Below are 21,602 nucleotides of genomic sequence, written 5' to 3'. Positions count from 1 at the left end.
GAAATCCAAGAATAAATCCAAACTAGCTGCTGTGTGTGCTAGAGATAACTGCTGAATTAAATTGCTTTCAGATGCAACTCTCTTTCCACCTAAAGTTTCACAGTGAGCATGCTGTGAGATAGATTTTCCCCAGCAAGTCTCCAACACTATGTTCTCCCTGTACCTAAAAGCATGTGGGAGTGTCTTGGGGCACAGCTGGACCTTGGGGTCTATGTGGAACCCTTTCTTTGGCTCTAACCACCAGCCTATCATGGGGAAAACAGCAAATCTGGGAGCGGCCTCCCCAGCACAAAGGGGTAGCAGGAGGCCAAGGGTTTGTTTCCTCAATAATATAGGAACAGATGCAGAAGAAAGGTGATAGGAGAGAGCTCATTACCTTGCTAATGTGGAACTCCAGCCTCCTCATGTATCTCTCAACTGCTTTGATTTGCTGAAAGAAAGGAAAAGGCAGAGGGTGAGACACCTTTAAATAAATCAGTAAGACACTGCCACGCTAGCTCTGCTAGTCCCCATGGATCCAAGATATTCCTCATTAAAATTCACAGGATTTCCTTTACCATGAATCTGAAATCAGTTGTCCCAACCTACCACTGTTAAGCTGGTGCTCCTTCACTTATTTACCTAATGTATATTTTTAAATAAAAAAGAGTTTTTATTTTATGGGATTTCTCTAGGTTTTTCCAATTATTATTAAAAAAAACAAAAACAAAGGAAGCAGAGATATTCCATAATCCCATATTAATATCAATCAGGTTTTGCATTTCAAGACCCACTGTCTTCCTTACAAAGCTGGTTTTGAGAATAAACCCAAGCTTGGCATTTTGACTGAAAAAAAAACAGTCAGACTTGCTCAGGAAATTTTATTGAAAGCTTTTTTTCACCCAAATTCTCCTGCAGGGAAAACACATTTTCAATTTTTCTTCCTCAGAACTGGCAAGAGCAGGAATGAACTGGGGCTTGACCTAGATCCACCCACCCCAGCCCCTTGGTGCACTCTTATCAGCCCCTATCTGACTGGAGCTGGCTGAAAGAATTTGCACATGGAAATGGATTTGTCTGTCAGCTGACAGAAGAAGGAAGTCTCTCTCCTCTGCTTCCTTCCTTCCTTGCTTGGCAGGGGTCTGTCTCTGTCTGTGCCCATCCCAGAGCCAGTTTGACCTGGCAGACCTCAGGAAAATGGTTGGTGGGGTAGGTTTGATGCCAGAGAGTAAGCACACTGTGTTTGATGCTGCATTAAAGGGCAATACCAGAGCCCCTGGGAAGAGGAGGGGAGCGGGACTTCTTCCTTTGAAAATGCAGGTGTTGGTGTGGCTAGCAGAGCCCTCTGAGAAAGGTTTCCATGTAAACTGTACAGATATTAATGCTTCCTTGCAAAGTGAGTGTTAAAGGGAGTACCATACCTTATCTAAATCATACAGGACTCCCTGCAACAGAGAACAAGAAACTGATTAATTTTGCAACACAACAGCACCATGAGAAAATAGTGTTTGACACTTAACAGAAATCACAAACAAGACCACGGCTAGAAGGGAAGAAAAGCATCAGTGCAAATTCCCTGTACCCCACGCTCATCCCTTGACTGCTCCAGCACCTCAAGAGGGCCTCTGTGCACCTACAGGGTGAAAAAGCACGGCACGTACCAGGCGTGAGTTTCTTTTCATGTCTTTTAACTGAGTAGTCAGCTTATCCAGCTCTGTCTGGTGAACTTCCAGATACTCACTGCAAACACAAACCAGAGAACGATGCATGAGCTCTGCAGCACATACCAAGCTGGCTGATCACCATCCTAAAAGAAAATCTGTCTAACAAATGGCTTTCTTCACTGGATGTGTTTACAGACAAAAACTCATTTACGCTGATCTGTCCTAAAAGCAGCTCCCTGCTGCCTTTTTGGGAATAAATAGGAGCCCACTTATTTAACTGTGTATAGGAGCTCGGTGTTCTCTTTACCTTGAACCAGTTTCAAGCAAGCTAATCTGCTGCTGAGTTTATGGGCTGGTGCCTTCCAGTCGCTGCCCCTGTATCTGGCTGATAAAAGCCCTGCTATCATCTGGGATGTTATCTGAAAGGCAATACAAGCCTTTGATAGGACTCTAAGAAACTCAGAGGGGAAAAAAAATCTGATGTTGAAATCCCAGACTTTGGGAGCTTTTCTCAAAATGGAAATGGGATTCTGCCTCCTGTATTCCTGTTTCCTAAACAAGTATTTTAGATACCAAGTGTCACAATCTAGACTTCAAGAGGTGTATGTTCATTTCTTATGAGGAAGGATCCCTGTTCTTGTTTCTCCAGGCTCTTAAAAGTCACAGAAAGCTTCAATCAACAAGCAAGATAAAAGCTCATACTTCAGGCCACTCTTCAGGGCTCGGTAGACCTCTTCCATCCTTTTAGGCTGGGGTTCTTTGGGCGTGGTGCTGTTCTTATGGCCCAAATTATGCATTTTCTTCACCTTTGCTTGGGGCTTCTTGAGCGCCGAGGAATTTTCAATAAAGGAGTTACACCTGCAAAATGAACATCAAAGAGGAAGAAATCCCTATAAATCATAGAAATCTCAAAGGAGTGTAGCTTGAAGAAATCTTACGATATTATCTCTGCTAGCAAAAATGAATCTGCTTCTGTGCCTGCCAGTTAAAGGACTGTATTTCTTTACAGGTTAAGAATTCAAGCAGTCTGGGATATGTGCTTCCCAAGACATAAAAGCTTGTCTGGAAATGCAAGGCTGAGTCTGAGGCTCATCAGACATTTCTGTCTTATACCATGCTTGTCCTAACGTACATTTGAGTGCCCATGAGAGTCCTGAGCTACATCCAGCTGCAAAAAATAAAGGGGAGCCCAGATAATCTCAGGTGTAAAGCCTGCGGGTCCTAAGGAAGGTTGGGATTTGATTACAAGACAAGAACAGCATCACACCCCACTGGTCTTGAGTATGGAGTGTATGGCAAAGTGAGGACAGTTGTGCTGCATACAGGTGCCTCTTTGGGTACTTTGCTGGTGGGCAGGTCAGCATCTAACAACCATCACTGACTTGGGTTGACAATGGGAGGCAACCCTTTGCCTGCTCTTACTCCTCAATTGCTTAATGGGGGTCTGACACTGGGAGACTACACAAGTTAAAACCAATTATAAAGTAGCCTCTGTAGCATGCGGGACTGGATGGCTTGGGCATGCCTGACTCAAAGCCCTAAATCCTGTCTAGTTAAGAAGTGGTGCATGGAAAGGCTCCCTGAGCCTTTCCATGCACCACTCCTCAAAGCCAAGCTGAGGGAAACAGCTTTGTTTTGAATTTGTAATGGTGCAGCAAGGAGAAAACTGTCTTTTAGGTAGCAGTGGTATTAAACAGGAGGGGATGGCAAGGGAATCATGTGCAATGTTCCTGCACATTTCACATGTTCAAAAGACCACTGCCTAAGTTAAAATGATTCTCTGAAATTCTCTCACAGCTCTGAGGCATGTGAGGAAGCTCTGCATTAATAGGGGAGAGGCAAACAGGCAGAGGGTAACAGCTTAGTTATACAAACAATATATATAGACATTTTAGCCTAGGACACTTTATTTGTCAGAGTCAGAGAGAAAGATGTCCTCTATCACCTCCTTTCCCCTTTCATCCCCTAAAGCCCAGGACTCTTTTAAAGCCTGATTTTGAAATTCCCCTTAGAGAGCAAGGGCACTTGCCTGGACCGTCTTTCCTGAAGCCCACTGAAGCCAGCAAAGGACTGGCTTCTAATAATCCCATTAGGACCTCCTGGGGAAAATGAATGTGATCCTATTGACATGATTTCAGGGAGCCTTGGAGATATTCCTGAAAAACAAGAGAAAGCATGTCAGTGAGGATGGAGTTACAGTAAAAGGCAGGCAGTGAGGCCAGACAGCCTGATGTCAATCTGTGACATTAAGGGGTACCTGAACCCCATGAGGGGCTGCAAGCCAAGGCACAAATCTCTTTGCATTTCCAAATCATCCCCACTCAAAACCAAAACGGACCTATTTTAACTTCTGACACCCAGCCCAGGGTCTACTGAAAATGTACCAGAAACACAAAGAGGGTCTGGACGTGGGACTAGGAACAAGATACTTCAGTGTGATAATCCAAATGCCTTCCCTGGTTTCTGCCATGCCTGGCATGCTTCACCCCCAGCCCCAGTGTCCCCATCTGTCCTGGGAATTCTTATGGGAGCGTGCAGAGCTCTTAGGAGGCGCTTGCTGTCACTGTGAACTGTGATTATGCACAATAATAATTTTAAAAAGGATTGATACATCACAAATGCCCTGCAGCTCCCCTTTGATTCTTGCTCCCATGGCTGTTCAGCCCAGGGGTTGCTGTGATGAGAGGGATGCCCTCCACCATGACTGAAGAGCAGTAAACAAGCTCCAGGCACTGTATGCTCTGCATTTCATGTGTCTGGGGGGGTCTCAGCAGGGAGGAAGCCCTTGCCCTCTGTGTGCTCATTTCCAGTGCCCAGCTTGGCATCTGCACTAAACTAGGATGACTTCAATCTATCCACAAATAAATAGCATAGAAGTGCTTTGGTTCACAGCAGCTCTATCTGCTGTGCCACAAGGGAAAAGGGGGATGCCTTTATCTTCCTCTTCTCCTTAATCCACTGTTTTTCTTGTCTCTGCCCTCGGCAGACAATTAAATTGATTTTTCTGCTGGCTTGGTTTTGTGCTGCTCTGGCAAGAGGAATGGTCTCAGTGATCTTTGAGGAGCACCATGGCCAACACAGGCCAGGCAGCAGGGCAGGGAGCAGGAGGAAAATGGGGATGCTGGAAAAGAGGGAGCTGGTCAGCCAGTGCAGCCCCATCCTGCAGGACCCATCCTCTCACCGCCTCCATCCTTCCTGGGATGTCAGTTCAACTGATGACACCACTGTGCTGTGAAATACTCTGGGAAACTAGGCCAGCTTAAAAATAACCTGACAGAAAATGAAAAAGAGGGATTTTAGCAGCTTTTTTCCATCTATTTTAAAAGCTGGACCCAGCCTGCCCCATGCCCCTAGTTCATTTCAGTCCAGTAGCTGGGCTGAGGGATGAGCTTAGTGATGAAGCAGGATGGTATGCCAGGGGCTGGAGCTGCCTGCAGGCAGTGGAGCTGATGAAACTCTGACCTACAGGGCTGAGGGGGTAACAGCAAGTCTAAACTGCCCATTCATCCCCACAGATCAGGAATGATTGTGAGTGCCCAAAAAACCAGCTATTTGTGAAAGCCGGAGATCTACACTGTGAGCCTTCACAACTGAACATATTTATTAACGATAAGGACCAGACCTACGTGGTGCTTGCATGGCAAACATTCACTGCAGAAAGCAAATATGTGGGGAAACATTGTGCACTACTCAGTTATATTTAATTTGTAGCATTAGGCTGGGCAAATACTCTTTGGGGTGGCAGTAGGTGCCATGGCAAACTACTATTTCTCTTTGGAGGAGACTGCATTGCCCAAGGAGCTGCTTTCTCAGGAATATTTCTGCAGGACCTCTGCCAGAAACACTTCTTCCAGTCCCAGCATTGTCAGCACTACTGCTAAATGAGACATTTTCTCTATTGCACAACTCAACCAAAGTACATCTTCCTGTTTTGGAAGTGAGGGCTGCCCTCCTGACTGAACAGTCTCAGAGATACCACACAGGCTGCTGTCAAAACCAGTTTTCTCCTCCCTGTGGTCAGCAGGTAATGGTACCCCACCATTCGTGTCCCTGGCCTTGCCCAGGTGCAGCCCACCCAGCTCAGGGTTCAGATAGTTTAACCACTGCAAGGATAAACCCTTGGGACAGAGAAGTTGCTCTCAGGCAGACAAGACCATGAACACCTGTACTAGGCAGAAAGGAGAGAGGGTGGAGGAACAGAGAGGCTCTGGAGCAGCTGCTCCTGACAAACTCAGAAGATACCACACAGTGAGGATGCACTTTGGCTAACTCACACTGGGATAAATATGCTCCAGCCACAGCTGGAGGTACTTGAGTCTTCGGTCAATGAGAGCCCAAATTTGGCTCTGTACTCACCGCTACATCCATAAGGCTCTCTGCACACCTCTGTGGGGCTGAGCTGTGCTCAGGCTTGCTGATACCTGACACAGCACTTGCCAGAAGGCATTTTGCAGCTTCCAGGGTCAAACCTCACATCCCTATAGGCAGTACAGAGTTTCCCTGTGCCAACTTGTGCCTAGCAGTTCAAGCTCCACAGAGAGCCACCTCCTGAGTGACAGAGCAGAAACCATCTGACCACAGTACTTTTGGGGTCTGCACAGCAAGTTCCCTTTGGGTTTGCAAATAACCTTTAGACAATTAGGCTGCAATCTGCATGCTCCCATACAAGGATTTACATTAAAAATCGGGTGCAGGGTGCCAAGGAGCAGAAAATCCCTTGCAAGTGTTCAGCACTTGTATCGCTTGACAGGATGATTAACACACACACCCTGACAACATCTGGAGACCCAGGAGGAGCTAAACAACACTGACAGTCAGAGGAGATTTAGCTGCATAAACATCAACCATTCCTCAAAACATACGAGAGAGAAAACAAAACTTGAACCTGGGTGCTAATCACAACCACATTGGCCATGAAAAGATAAGGGATTTAGAATCAAAGCTGTTGTGAAAATGCTAGCATCTTCTGCACAATGTCTCTTCCGTTCAGATTAATATGAACGGAATATGAATGGCTTTCACTCTGAACAGAATCTTAGTGTTCAAATATGACTGTGCAGAAACACTGGAACTGTTTTGATTTTCTTTTCCTTTGGGCAAACTTAAAAAATAAATAATTTTGGAAAAGGAATGTACTTATTTATTTTCTTTATTTTGCTCAAGCACTCAGATGGCTTTGAAAGGCTTTAGTAGCTAAGACTTTCCCCAAGATACCAGAAAAAATGTGCAAGAAGTGCAATTGAAATGCAAATTTAAGACCTGCCTGGAGCTACTTTTGCTTTGGTTTTGCATAAAATGGTCAGAACTCAGAGCAAAGATAGGCTTGTGGCCTCTCCCTATATATTATATATAATCTTGGTGAATAATGCATGTTTAATTTCTGTACAGAAGAAAACTGAGATAAAAGGAGGTAACAGAGTTGGAACTGGTGAAATCTCCCAGTTCTGTTCAGTTGTTTTCCATTGGTTAGGTTAAAGGTTGACTCTATTGTACAAACACCATCTGTTCTTAAGATTTAAACTAATATTCATTATATGAATATCTCAGACACTTCCAACCAACCTCAGAAAACTGCAGACTCTGCATCAGCCCCTTGGCCCAGATTCACAGAGACAATGGCTGCATATGGGCACTGTATCAATGGATAATTAATGATACCCATCTTGCAAATACACTTTGAGTGAGGAGTACCTGCCATGTTGTTGTGATATCCTTTGTTCAGAGGGCTTTCTTTTCCTGCCTCTTAAACCATTCACAGGTTATCTACTACATAAACCTACCTCTGAATTTAATAATACAGTTGTATCCTGATGATATGCATGAATACAGTTGCTAGCATAATTTCAGTAGGGTTCAGCCCATGAGGACTCACCCAGGTCTGCTACTGACCTGCTGGGTATCCCCACAGCTGAACACTGCCAAGGGGATTCTGGTGCTATGCCAAGCTAGCAATCCAGTTTCTCAGTCTACATTTAGCAGTCACATGATATAATGCTACTGTCTTTTACATGCAGTATAAATTTTGCTCTCAATATAATGCAAGTTGCACATCTAAAATGATATTAAATGCTTCTGTGATTTGAGAGATCCACTTCAGCAGTGGATATAATGACTACGCTTACACTTTTAAATCTATATAGTTAATGAACCAGGGATGTTTTATTTTAAAAAGACACCAGTCTCCTTACTGCTAATTTAAGCAGCCCTGTGTAGAAGTATAATTAATATAATTAGTACTGCCCATGTTAAGTGCACAGCAGTTGAATGATGAGCCCATCAGAGTCAAGGGATAAGGTGAAATCCTATCAGTACTCGTCTGCCCTATTCACTGACAGCTTGCAGCAGAGAATGGCAGATAATTGATGATGTCTCTGTCCCCAGGGAAATAAAAGTACCCTCTCTCATCTCTCCTTTCAGTCTGGAAATGGGGAAACAGCTGAGCCTGAGCTAATGAGTGGGGAAGGACAATCACTTCCACAGGGCTGGCCTCTCTTCATCACCCTCAGCACAGACCTCTACCTCCCACAGTGCCAAAATATTTGATAAACAGTGTGGACTTTGATTCAAGCTAAGAGGAGAAATTCGGGCAGAAACATATTTGCTAAATCTAGTCCAACTTCTGCACAGCCTTTTTTCTTGGCTTCTTCTCCATGACCAGTTTGGAGATGGTATTTTTTGCTCACCACATGATGAGGGGAAGTTGTTTTTGCTAGACATGTGCTAGCAACCATGTAAAGCTGCAATATACAGTGGTGATGGTGCCCTTGATTCCCCCTGTTCTCTCCTTGTAGCAGCTACAGGTAGGGCTCCATGTCTAGAATTTGCTATAAGGTGTTAGGGAGCTGTCTTCAGCTGAGGCTTCGAGGACACTTCAGGATTATGTATAATCACTGATTAAATGGGAATGTGGGGTAGGACTGAGTGACTGGAAGCATCCTTGATAATCCTTTTTTCCTCTATTATTTTCTTGTGTGACACATGGCTCAAGGTCCGTTCTAGATCTAAGGAGAGGTAATCCCTACAGTGAGATGGTTTGTGTGTTGATTCTTTTGTTGATCTGCGATGGTCTGCAAGCTGTCTGTTAAAAACAAAGTGACAATTATTTAGGTTAAGGTGAGCTGAGGGGGTCCACTCGTGTGAGTAGATGGCTACAAAAGTCAACTGATTCTATTTGGCATGCTAGGAACATGTCTTACCTGCAAACCTGGGGTATGGCTGACAAATGAGCTGGTATCTTTGTGACTAATGAAAGAGAAGAACATTTTCCTCTCTCATCTATGCCAAGGTCTACGTTCTGCTTATTGGGCTGGCTGGCCTACAAAGGTGAAAACCTTTAAATGCCATGAGATGACATTTAGGACCATGCATCTCTCCAAAAGACAACCACAATAAGGGAAGGAACTGTTATGCCCTAGAAGTCACGTCCTCCTCCCAAACAGCCAATTCTTTCTGCTTTGCACTCATAAGCCCAAAGAGCACAATGCAATTCTAAACTTACACTTGTGCTCAGTTCAGTGCCAAGCTCATTCAGTGCACCTTCAACTCATGCCTTTTGTAGCCTAAAGTCCAGTAATTTTTAATACTTATTTTCCAACTTCTTACTTCTGATTTAGCTGAATCACTTTGGCAATTCGAGGCCAGCATGGCCAGTAGCCCAAGTAACCACCTGGAATTAATGATTTCCATGTTTCCTAGGTTCCTAGAAGGTACAGTGGTATGCACCTTGGATGAGAAAGTAGACATCCTTTTAGGTTTTTTAATATAAAAATTTGACAGTGATATGTGGGTAAGAGTGCTCAGGAGCATTATAAAAACTTTCACAAGAAACTTAATTCTTGCACAAGAGTTTTTACACTTTCAGGACAAATACTCTTAGGTGTGAGTGAGCAGGCTCATAATTTCTGTATGTGTCAGGAAGATGTCTGTTGGGTGGGGGTCTCCTGGAAGCATCTGTAGAAAGGTATCTTCTGTTGGTCATTCAATTACACAAATTACAACCTTCATGGCACATTTTATGCTCCCAGTGATTGGGCTGCTCCTCCCTTGTGCAGGGCAGTATTTGCTAGAGCTGTCCTGACTTGTGAGCTCCATCTGAAGAATTATTCTTGGTTGCCAGAATAAAATCATGTGCATTTGTTCCACTGAAGTCCAAGGCTTAGAGATATTCCTAAATAGTAGCATATGGCTACACTGACAAGCACACTCCCCAAGCCTACATCTGCTGGTGAAAGGCCAGCGGATCCATGAGCTTCAGATGTTAATTTTAGCGTACAGAAAGAGCCATGTGGGTTTGCCCACACGGCTGCAGAGAGCAGTGCTGCAGAGAGAAGGAGCTGCAGCTGAGATGGAGCCTCCTCCTTCAAACAAGATGTGGGAGTGCATGGGACACGCTTGGGTGGGCATCAAAGCCAGTGGTAGCCGCAGCAGAAAGGAACTTCTGCCCCGTCTCTTGCAGCACCAAGAATCCTAGCTTAGCCCACTGCAACTCATCCTGCTCTTGCTGAGGTGGTCTCTTCTCCCATCAGGGACATCCTCAGCACTGATTATCCAGCAGGATCTCTCTGAAGGCTTGAGCACACTTCTCACAGATGTCCATCTGGGACACCTACATTTTATTAGCTGTATTTCAATACCTTCAGTTTGGGTGGATTCAGCTTTTACAATGCACAAAGAAATGTTTATGCAACTAATGCATCTTTTACAGCTCTTAAGCCCACAGCTGGGAGCTTTACTTTTTCATGCAGAAATCCCTGCAAGCGAGCACAAAGTGCAATTACTTGTTTCTAATAAATTAAAATGTAGTACTTCAGTACCAAATTTCAGCTTTTGTTTCAAATAGTATCAAGCCTTAGGAAAAAGATTAATAGCAAGGCTATTATTGTACTTTTTGGTCTCATTTCTGTAAGAACATTTTAAATGTTGCATGTAAGGGTACTTTCAATCCAAATGCTACAGTATTTGCTAGCTCATGACTGGACATTCTGAGCAGAAATACAAATTGTCTACCATCTGGAACAGCCCGTGTTGTTTGTTCTGCTCCTCCTACCCAAACTAGATGATGTACATAAACCAAAAAGTGATAGTAACAGTATGAAAAACGCTAACAATCCAGGTCAAGAGCAAAATGGTAGATATGGCCATAAATACATAGAACCTGATAGCTGATGCTCCCACTGCAATATAGTTCCATAAATTCAGTAACTCATCTCTCACACCAGTCTAGGTTCCAAAGTCAGTGTGAGGACTTTTAATTCCATTTTATTTTATTGTAAAACATTCCTTTAGTTCTAATTCTCATCACCTCACTAGAACACAGAAATAAGGATTGGCAGTGGCTTAGGTGAAAGCAACACCCGTTTTGTCTCATACCACAGTTAGCTTTTTTCCTCCCCGTTTTGTGACTACTCCTTCACCAACACTCCCAGTGCAATGCCCTCATTTCTCTATTTTTGTTGCCAGGGAGTCTCTGCTTTACCTCCCCTCAGAGAAAGACCTACACTGCACCTTCCCCTTGGTACAGCTGAAAACCTAAGGAGAGGAAAATGCAAATGAGTTATTTCACTGTAATAAACCCAAGGAAAATAAATTTGATCCTAAATGGCTCTGCAAACAACAGATGGGTTTGTGACAGCTGACCTCTTTTTTTTTTTCAGTTCCAACATTTATTTCACACTGGTGGCTGGGGTGAGCATGCGCAGGAGCCTACATGAAGCCCTCCCTAATCTTGCCGCCTACAGCATTAGAGACACAGGGCAATCATATTCAGCTGGCATTAGCAAAAATAAGCAAAATTTGGTCTATAACTGTACTTTACGAGTGTGGCTGAGGGATCAGAATCTGACCATCTAATTACATTTGACATCCATTCAGCTCAAACCCACCCCAGTATGCAGAATCATCTTTGATTAGAAGTCAACTCCAATTCTACTCATCACTGATAATTCTTTATGTCAATGTAGGATTTAATTAAAAATGAAGTCCCAGGAGATAAACTACTAGCAGCAGTCTTGTGAGCAGCAGTAAGACTACCAGGACGCAAAGCAGGTTGTGGGAACTCCCCTATCTAGGAGCAGCCTGGCTACTTCTCTACCTCTTTCAGCATATGCCTGGCTGACCACAGATGTGTGGAATTTTAATTTCTCAGCTCAGACCACAAAAAGTGACCAACATACTGCCCATTTTGGCAAGCATTAGCATTAGGGGAGGCCCAGAAACCCATGAGTGCTGTGGGTGGTCTCCCTTGACCCTTACTGACCAACAGTAACATCTGGGCAAGCCCAGGAGTAACATCTTGAGCACAAGCAGGGTAAGATAGCCCTGATGTCAATAGATGCAGCTCCAGTGAGAGTCCTTTGGCAAAATCCACAAAGAATCTGAGCAGTGACCTATATTTGCATGTCAAGTGTAAGCAGCACAGAGTGGCTTCACTTTCTCAGACTGTGCAAGGAATGAACATAAAAATCTTCTCTGTGACAGCAGAAAAAAGCAATGGCTAGCAAAGTTGTCCTTGAGAACGCTGATTTCTTTAATTGCTTGGCAGCAGTATTTTTGCTGCTTACAACCCTCATTTAATGAAGATGGTAGCAGCATGGAGAAGGACAGCAAGCTGAGGGTACCATTTCTTTGCATCTGCAGGAAAGTAAATGCATCAAGTAAACACAAGCAGAATGGTTTGGGTAACCAGTGGGCTGCTCTAGAGATTATTTGTTTTGCCTTAGCCAAGACAGACAAACTAGCTGTTCTCAGTATCCACTCCAGGTATGCTCTAATATAAGCATGAGAGAGCTAAATTAAACAAGTAAGACAGGCTTTTCATCCCTGAAAGGAAAGTAAAACATCACTGTTGTCAAATCCTTTCAGCCACTAATGAGATACAAACGCTTTGCTGCTCCTCTTTAAATACATGGGATTAGGGTGACTTAAAACTCCATGGATGTTTATATGATCATTCTATTTCCAGGAGTGTTGTAATGGCACACTGCTCACTAAAATACTGTTGGAGATACACCGTTACTTGTCCTAGGATGAAGATCTTGAAAGCTGGATGTTCTTCTCCCAGACATGAGCATTGCAGAAACGGATTTATTTAATCTTTCTGACACCTTACAAGTGTGGCCACTTAAAGAGCATTGCCATAAAAGTCCTGTGTTACTTCATTTACATTTGGCTATACCATCTGTCTGAAGCTCTCTTCATCAAGTAGTTGAACACTATCCATGCAAAACCAAGAATGGCTGTCTGCTCTGATGCAACTCACTTGTCTCTTGGCTTCAGTTCATTTTCAAATTCAAAACTTCAGTCTTCTTACATATATGACTTCTAGAAATTTTATTTTAAGTTATGGCAGAGTTTATTATTTTCTTGGCTACAGTATTTTAAGTTTTAAAAACCTTTTGAAGGCTCAGGCTACAAGAGCACATATCTAATACCATGAAACAGCCTAAACTCCCAAAACACCACCATTTTCTTTGGACAAGATCATTAAAGGATCTGTAACAAGCATCTGAAAGAGGATAAGGGGGTAAGGGTCTATGCTAGGGTCCCTCTTGGAAAAGCTTGCGTTAACATCATCTGTTAACACAAAAACACTGGTGCTGGAAAAAAGAGGATTGATGACTAATGGGACAAACAAGCAAAATAAAAAAGGTGATTGCTATGTACAGACTACCAGAAGACACAGCTATACCTATACATAACCCTGTCCCACAGAGTTATACCAGGCATCCACAAAAAGAACAGAACAGATCTACAGACTTACAAGTGTTTACAGGAACCACTTGAAAAAATACCTAGAATTTTAGGGAGACCTGCTCTCCTTGCCACCACTTTCTGAAACCACACAATTTCAACACTTACCAAGATGACTCAACAATGTGCAACTGGAGCCCAGAAAGCCAGCAGTATTCTGTGCTGCATCAAAAGCAAAGTGGGCAGCAGGGTGAGGGACATGGTGCTGCCCCTCTGCTCTGGTGAGACCCCATCCATGTCTGGGGCTCTCAGCACAGGAAAGACTCGGACAAACTGGAGTGAGTCCTGAGGAGGGCCACGGGGATGATCAGAGGAATGGAGCACCTCTCCTACAAAGGCTGAGAGAGTTGGGGTTGCTCAGCTGGAGAGGAGAAGGCTCCAGGAGACTGGATTGTAGCCTTTCAGTATTTGAAGGGGGCTTGCAAGAAAGACGGGGTCAAACTTCCCAGCAGACCCTGTAGTAACAGATTAAGGGGCAATCTTTTACAACTAAAAGAGAGTAGGTTAAGACTAGCTCTAAGGAAGAAATTTTTTACAGTGAGGGTGTTGCAACATTGGAACATCTACAACAGAGAGGCTGCTGATGCTCCATTCCTGGAAACATTTGAGGTTGACTTGTACTGTACTTTGAACAAACTTGGTCTACTGGAAGGTGATCATGATGGGGCCAGGATTGGAACTAAATGGCCCTTAAAGACCCCTTCCAACACAAACCATTCCACAACTCTGAGTTTCTCAGTACAGAAAAGCTGTTCTCTCTTGACTCTGCAATGGCTTTCTGCTCCTTGGGGCAAAGGAGGTTACGCTGAACAGTCACTGGCACAGTTCTGGTTTGGGCCAGATAGGGCTTTCTTACACAACTACTGTGCGTATTTTGGGAAGCATGGACCAAAGACCATTCCCAAAAAAAGTCTTGATGTACTTTCCTTCTTTGAAGGGCAGGGGACTTTAATGCAATAGATACAGGCTAGTCTGTGCCTTTTGCTGTTCCTGCCCAAAAACATTCACAAATGCCTGGAGTTTACTGTCACAGACAAAGCAAATGCAAACCAGATGAAACCCTTAAATCTACAGCAGGTAGATCTAGTTGGGTTAATTGGAAAATTTAATTTGTAGTGGACATTTTAAAAACCCAAACCACAAGTTTAAAATGCCATATGCTCCAGCTATGCCATAGGATTAGTTACCATTTGAGTTTTCTAGACACAGAGACATTGCAGATAAACCGAGCATGAACCAAAAAGATCTGACAGTGCTTTTTGTCACTGAACTACAAGGTAATTATCTTGTGTAACTTTTCATTGCACAGATTAAGGCAGCTCATCTTGGCACATCCCTGCTATTACACAGCATGCCATTTAAAAGAAAGACCTACTGGGGCCATTGCAGGCTAATGACAAGCTTTTAGGAATGACCCCGTAGCTTGTCCTCTGCTGCCCTTCCTTTCTCCTTTCCTTCTCTGTTGATTTCTGCATTTTCCAGTTCACGTCATATTAAAAGGCCTTCATTAAGGATATAGAAAAAGGAGGATATCATGGCTTCTCATGAGGATGGAAGACTATTTTGCCTTTTGAGTTTGGAAAACTATCCTTTGCCAATGGAGGCAATTGTCCTCCTCAGCTGGTAGCATCATGACATGCTCACAAGAAATACAGTGCCTGGAGGAACCCTGCATACAGGGTACAGTTTAAGATAGAAGTTACTACACTGGATCCACTGCTGCCACTTTCTCTACTAGGAAGAAAGTTTATTTTCTTTTTAAGGGTAGAGGTCAAGAGAATGGGAAAAAAAAGCAACCTTTTGCTGGATAACTGCATATGAAAAGCCGTCTAACCTTCAGAGAACTTCTGTTTTCAGCACAGGGCATGGAAATCAAATTTATTAAAAGCACTTGCAGTCCAGCACCTACATGATGAAACAAGGCTTTGTGATCCAGCTGTCATCTGGGGAGATGATGACAATGTCCCCCTCCAATTTCAAAGAAAGCAAAACCTTAGTTTATGCAGGCAGAATTTTAAGCTGATTATTTTCTGGCCTCAGCTGAGTCTTAGCATTTTTAATAAAGCTTTGGTTTGCTTTCATGTAGCACAGATGACTTGCTGCAGTGAGCAATTCCACCTCCTGGCTTTATTAATCTGAACATCTAATAAGCTAAACATTCTTCTCTGTTTATTTTAGCAAATATTTCTTATATACAAGATTTTGTGTGTATCTAAGTAGATCTGGCTTGCAAGTATCACACTGAATTCGAGAAAAAGCCTCATGGATCAAAGAGCACCTCACAGCCAACTGCTTCCTATGCCACCAGCACCTCTTTGTGAAAACCCAAGTACTTCTTTGAACTAACAGAACACTATTCTGTGGATGTGCTGAATGAGACAAGGAAAGAGCAGTCAGTCGTGCAGGGCAACACATTATACACTTGAGCATTAGCAACAAGCATCATCACCCACTGACATGCCTGTACAGTTGGGAAAGTGCACAGGGATAGCTGCTGCTGCCATGATCCAGCAACACTTGCAGGGGTGACCAGAGAAAAAGGTGTGCCCATACCCAAGGAGACTCACTGGCCAAGGGCTACTTGCAGAGATATTTTTGCACAAAGCTGTAACATACACCACCTACTTCTGTACCACAGTTAAAAAGTTTTAATACCAAACACTTTAAAATACCAAACAATTTAAAATTAAAACTTTATAATTAAAATAAAATTAACAGATGATGTTAAGCTGCTTAATTTTCCATCATATTATACAACAAACAAATGCCTATCAGACTTTGAATACAGACCTACACTGCCAGCAGCAGTATCACAGATCAGTGTCACCATCTCAACCCCAAGCACAAGCCCTGATCCTCAAGGCTTCCAAGGCATCCTCAAGGTATACTTTTGCTACTAGCAAAAATATTTTCCTCTGTTCAGATTCAATCTTCTAGCAGATTCAAGACAAATCTGACAATGAAGACATTGCATTGAGGCACAAATCAAGCAGTTTTGGCTGTTCAGACACCAAGATGTTCATTTGGGGAAAGAGAAGGGAAGTTCTGGTTTTGAACCTTGCATGGTCTGTTGAAACATGAACCTTCTTCCACTATTTACAGATGCTTATTTGCCTATCTCCTACAGATTTCACTGAAAAGGAGTTCCTTCCTTTGGTCAGCTCACATAGAAACGTCTAAATAGTAAAAGATAGGGTTGGTCTAGACCAGTGTTTTGTAGAGGTAAAAGTACAATCTAAAACCAGAACCTCACTGATGACCAGACAGATTTTCTCTCCTGCAACTGCTTTTTGGAGTTAATGGATGACTAGAAATTTTCCTGTTGATGAGGCTTTTCAGCACAAAATCATCCAGGACAAATCTCTGGGTGTTGCAGCTAGATGAGGTTTTTGAATTAAAAAAAAAAAAAAAAAAGAAAAAAGTTAATTTCAGAAGGCATTATTTGAACAGTTCTGTTGTTACTGTAGGGTTACCAGCAAGCTGTACAACCTGGAAAGCAATAGCTGCTGCTGCAGCTAATCAGGCTGTCTGAGGTCCAGGAGAGAGGGCAGGCTGTGAGCAGTGGGACAGCAGTAATGAGGTGGTTGGCTCTGCCAGCCAAGGTCAGCTTACTGCAGGCATCAGAGACCAGAGAGCTTCTGATGCTCTAAAAGGGCTGGAAGATAAAATGTATTATTGTGACTACTTCATGTGTTGTGCTGGTTCCAAGGAGCTGTCAGCTTCAATTTGTTCCTCCCATTGAAAAGAAGAAAGATGCTCGCATACTTCTGTGCCAATCCATCATTTCTTTTGTGCTGGTTGGGAAGTAAAAATTACAGGATACTCTTGGAACATAAAAAGACATAAGAAAAAGATAACTTTAGGGAAAAAAGGACAGTTATTTCTTGGGTCATGCTTAGAGGACTCGCTTCTTGAGGCCACTGGGTGCAGAGCCTGTATGCAAAGAATAAGGCAAGGTCTGTACTTGTGCATACCAAAAATCAATTCAAGTACACCACGAACCCGTCCTTCTCCACACCTACCAAATCCCGTGGTGCAGCATGTACTGGGACTGCTGTTTTTGATCATGGCTAGGTTCCTGGAGCCTCACTGCAGCTCTCTAATTAATCTGGATGGGACTGGGGAGGGGAAATCTTTCTTCCAAAACAGCACCAGACCCAGCAGCAAAAATACTTCAAAGCTAGAGCTGAAGAGCAAAAATTCAAGGGATTTAAACCAAATCCCCTGGATGCAGACTTGTAGTGATAGGAGAAGGGGTAATAGTTTGAATATTGAAGGGGTAATAGTTAAAAGTATGAGGGAAGACTTAAGTTAGACAGGAGAGTATTTTATTTTTTACAGTGAGGGTGGTGAAACATTGGCACAGGTTGCCCAGGGAGGTGGAAGATTTCCCATCTGGAAACACTTTAGGTCAGGCTGGGCAAGTCTCTGAGGAACCTGATCTAGTTGAAGATGTCTCTGCTCATTGCAGGGGCCTTGGACTAGATGGCCTTTAAAGGTCCCTTCCAAGCTAAGCCATTCTATGATTCTGGGAAGGTTGAGATAAAACTAGTGCCCATTTGCTGTAAAACAAAGAGCTGAAGGTTGCCTGTTCCTAGGCTGCCAAATGGGGAGAATGCCAGTTCCCAGAGAAGATTACCTGGTACCCACTGCCTCCCTTCCCCTTGAAATACCTGCCTGGAGGTACTTCAGGTGCCAGAGCACCAGCATTATGGGAAGGGACAGGACAGGATTAAGCCAGCCCCAGGCCAGACACACAGCCCATGAGGGTGCAGGTAAGTGAGTGCATGAGCAGTGTTTGCACTGAGGAGCAGAAATAAAGCTGCAGAACAGCTGTGGACAAGAAAACAGTTTCTGCTTTGATTTGGGGTATGTAGGGAAGAACAGTTGTGGAGCTCAAACTGAGCTGACCTCCCTGCCCTAGCTAAGCCATTCCTGACATTAGGCAGAGAGATAGAATATGATCCAGTTTATTGCATCCAGGGCTGGCTTCCATTGCCAATCTCCTTCCTCTCATGCCAATCTCAGCTCTCTCATGGGGCGCTGGCAAAGCGCACCCTGCCATTCCTCCTCCAGCCACCCACCTCCCCCGCTCACAGACCGCCCTTCTGCCTTTGCTCTGGTGTAACTGAACTGTCTGAAGGACAGCACAGGAAACAAAGATGTTGGCAACTTAAATTCTCATTGACTCTATTATGTGTTTAAAGTGCAGCCACCATGGTTTGTAAAGTCTCTCAGGGCAAAATTGCTTCTGCTCTCAAAAGACTTCACATTTGACTTTAAATTCCAAGTGGGCCCAGTTCTTTCTCTCTGCCTCCTAAAAGGACAAGCACATCTTGGAGTCATTGCAACAATCTGTGCAAAACTAGTGGAGGGGAAAAAAAAAAAATCAGTATGTGTTCTTCCTGATTAATTTTGAAAATCTCTTACTAAGAAACTTCTTTAGCAACCTCCCTTTCAGAAAATCAGCAGGCACTGTAAGCTGAGAGAACAAAACAATGATCTCCAAGCTCCTGCTAAGTGAGAAAATAACCATTTTTTTCCCCTCCCATTTTGTTAATAGAGTCATCCAGGAACCACACAGCTTCAAAGTGATGTGACAGGCCCCTATCTGATACTAATTCACATCCCAGCCCTCTCTAACAAGCCCATGCCAGGAGAGTGTGTTCAGGCATTGCTGTCCTCAGTTCCTTCCCAGTCTGCTTGCAGCTGATGCTCTGTGCAGGCTGAATGGCCACAGACACAAGCTGTCTATCTCCCTGCTGCTCACAGCCTAGCTTGCCTGATGAAAACTACCCCAGTTAAGTGGGCTGCCTGGGAGCAGCTTGTCACTGCCACATGTGTAGCATCAGGGGGAAAAAAAAAGTGTCAAACCAGCCATCCCTTTTTTGGAAAAAGATGATGCTGCCTTTAGTTTTCACTCCCACTTCTCCCAGCTGGAAAGGAAGGCGGCTTCCCCAGACCTTTTCCAGCAGTGCACTTTGTATGGAAGCTACCTTTCTGCCTGCTCAGGTTTAAAAATATCAAAGAGCAAATGGTAACCCTGCATGACATGTAAACATGCCATGGTGAGCTTTGAGGCCATGCTTTGTACCACTCTTAACCCAAGTGTTTGTTCTGTGATACAGGTGAATAAAATGGTCATGTGCCTTGAAAGCACAAGGGAAGAAAAGACCTTTTTCACTTACAGATGCTCCTTCACAAACCACACACTTCTCCACTTACACGTTCGCAAGCATTTAAGAAATATTAATTCTGCTGCAGAAACACCTCTAAGTTATAACTGTGCTGTCATTCTAGAGAGGAGTAGCAACATGACAGAGCTAAGCACTCTATTTCTTATGCAGGATCCTGGAAAGAAAGTCAACATGTTGCTTCTTAAAAACAAAACAAAAGAAAGAAAAGCCCCAAAGCCCACATTTTGTCATGGAAATGCTGCTTGGATGCCAAAAGTTAAACCAGCATCAGGTTGTGGAAGCTGGGATTGTAGAAGTCCACATTGCACACAAATGCTTACCTGCACTTTCAAGCAGCACAGACACCATTTTAAGTGACTGTCCTAATCTTCAATTACTAGTTTAGAAAACGCTGGATTTATGGGAAAAAAAGATAAGCATTGTTTCCCTTAGACTCCCACCGTGCAACATATATACCCACCCACACCCGTTTAAACGTGGAACAATCTGTCATATTTGCCCATCATGGTTATAAAGCAGGGCTCCAAACACATCCCTTGGATACCTTTCTGAGTCTGGCCACAAAAACCATATCATGTCGTGTCTCTTCCCAGCATGTGAAGATCTCCAAGACAGCTGGGCAACCAGCACAGCAATCTCTCAGGAAATCTCTCTCACCTTCCTCCTGTCTCCTTCCTTAAGCTCTCTGTTTGGGTATGCTCCTGATTTTGTTTATGCAGGAGAGGAATACTTGTGAAACCTAATTAACCACTGGAGAAGATGATGTTTCTGTTTGGGAGCGTGTTCCCTGCCCCGGGCTCCAGCTGCGTGACAGCAGCTCAAACACAGTAATTAAAATGAGCGTGGCTGAATGCACGGCCAGATTAATGAATGCTGAAATTACATTGGGAATACACTCAGCTCTTCCCAGAGAGATGGACGAAAGGGTGCAAAGGCAGCATGGCCACAAGCACACAGTTTCCAGAAAGCTTTTTGAAACTTTGAATGAGAGACAGCAAAATGCTCGGCTAACACAGCAATAGGAAGACCAGTCACAGGATTAGGGTGACCTTTTGTAACCAGGGCATTCAAAGGTAAACTGAAGAGCAATGCCAGTGTGCAATGTGTTTGCATCAATCCTTGGGAACGAGCCAGAGGACTGGAAAGGGAACTTAAGAGGGTCTTAGCTCTCCTCTAGCCAGTAATACCATAAAAGCCCACTGGAAATAGACAAGACCTAAGGAAACGCCGAGAACATTTTTATGGAAACAGGGCTAAGCACTTCCACGCTCCGTGAGAAAATGTTAAGCCAGTTTCATGTCCCTCAGCGAACACCCGCGTTCAAGATTTTCTTCGCAATCACAGCCTAAAACCATGCCCGGGATGGCCCACAAGAGTACCTCTGCCCTCCTCAAAACCTTGCCGCCGTCGGCAGATGAGCGGGGTCGGGACCCGCTCCTGCGAGCGCGGCTCTCCAGCCCCGCAGCCCCAGAGCCGGGCTCGGCCACGTCCCCGCTCGGCAGCTCCCTTTCCTTCCTTCCTTCCTTCCTTCCTTCCTTCCTTCCCCCGCGGGCTCGGGCCCCGCACCCCTCCGGGAGCCCGGCCGGGTACCTGTTGCTGCCGGCGGTGCTGCCGCGGCTCACAGCCCGCTCCGGGACGCCGCTCGCCCGCCGCCGCCCAGCGCTCCTCGGGCACCGCGGTGCCCCATCCCGGGCGGCAGCGCCCGCAGCTGGAAAACTAACAAACAGCGAATCGCAATTTTTAAAAGAGAATAAAATTAAAGTTTCAGAATTAAATTAAAAATAAAAAACTAAAAACGAGGAGAAGCGAGAGCAGCTCCTCTCCCGGCGCCGCGCACCGCCGGTCTAGCAGCGAGCGAAGCCGCTGCCGGCTTTTCCTTGCGGGGCTGCGGGAGGGAGGAGGAGGCGGAGGAGGGGGCGGAGGCGGTGCTGCTGCTCGGCCTCCGCCCGCCCCCACCCCTCGGGCAGTGCGGGGCTGCGGAGCCCCCCGGGCTCGGCCCCGGGGCGTGCGGCGG

The 21,602-nt window shown here is 44.5% G+C and overlaps 1 protein-coding gene across 2 annotated transcripts in view; it reads right to left on the bottom strand.

The window, feature by feature from the left end:
* Positions 1-21,602, bottom strand: part of RIPOR2 (RHO family interacting cell polarization regulator 2) — a 67,590-nt gene that overhangs the window by 29,192 nt on the left and 16,796 nt on the right. For both annotated transcript variants that reach the window (XM_033512187.1, XM_015619249.3), the window contains exons 2-6: positions 3,673-3,799; positions 2,346-2,501; positions 1,641-1,719; positions 1,401-1,424; positions 377-430 (exon numbers count right to left, since the gene is read on the bottom strand). In XM_033512187.1, the coding sequence (XP_033368078.1) occupies positions 377-430; positions 1,401-1,424; positions 1,641-1,719; positions 2,346-2,501; positions 3,673-3,799 (440 nt within the window). The remainder of the gene's footprint in view (positions 1-376; positions 431-1,400; positions 1,425-1,640; positions 1,720-2,345; positions 2,502-3,672; positions 3,800-21,602) is intronic.

This window comes from Parus major, chromosome 2 (genome assembly GCF_001522545.3).
Source record: "Parus major isolate Abel chromosome 2, Parus_major1.1, whole genome shotgun sequence".
Taxonomy (NCBI): Eukaryota; Metazoa; Chordata; class Aves; order Passeriformes; family Paridae; genus Parus; species Parus major.
Note: the sequence above shows the minus strand (reverse complement) of the source record. Positions and strands in the feature narration are given on the sequence as shown.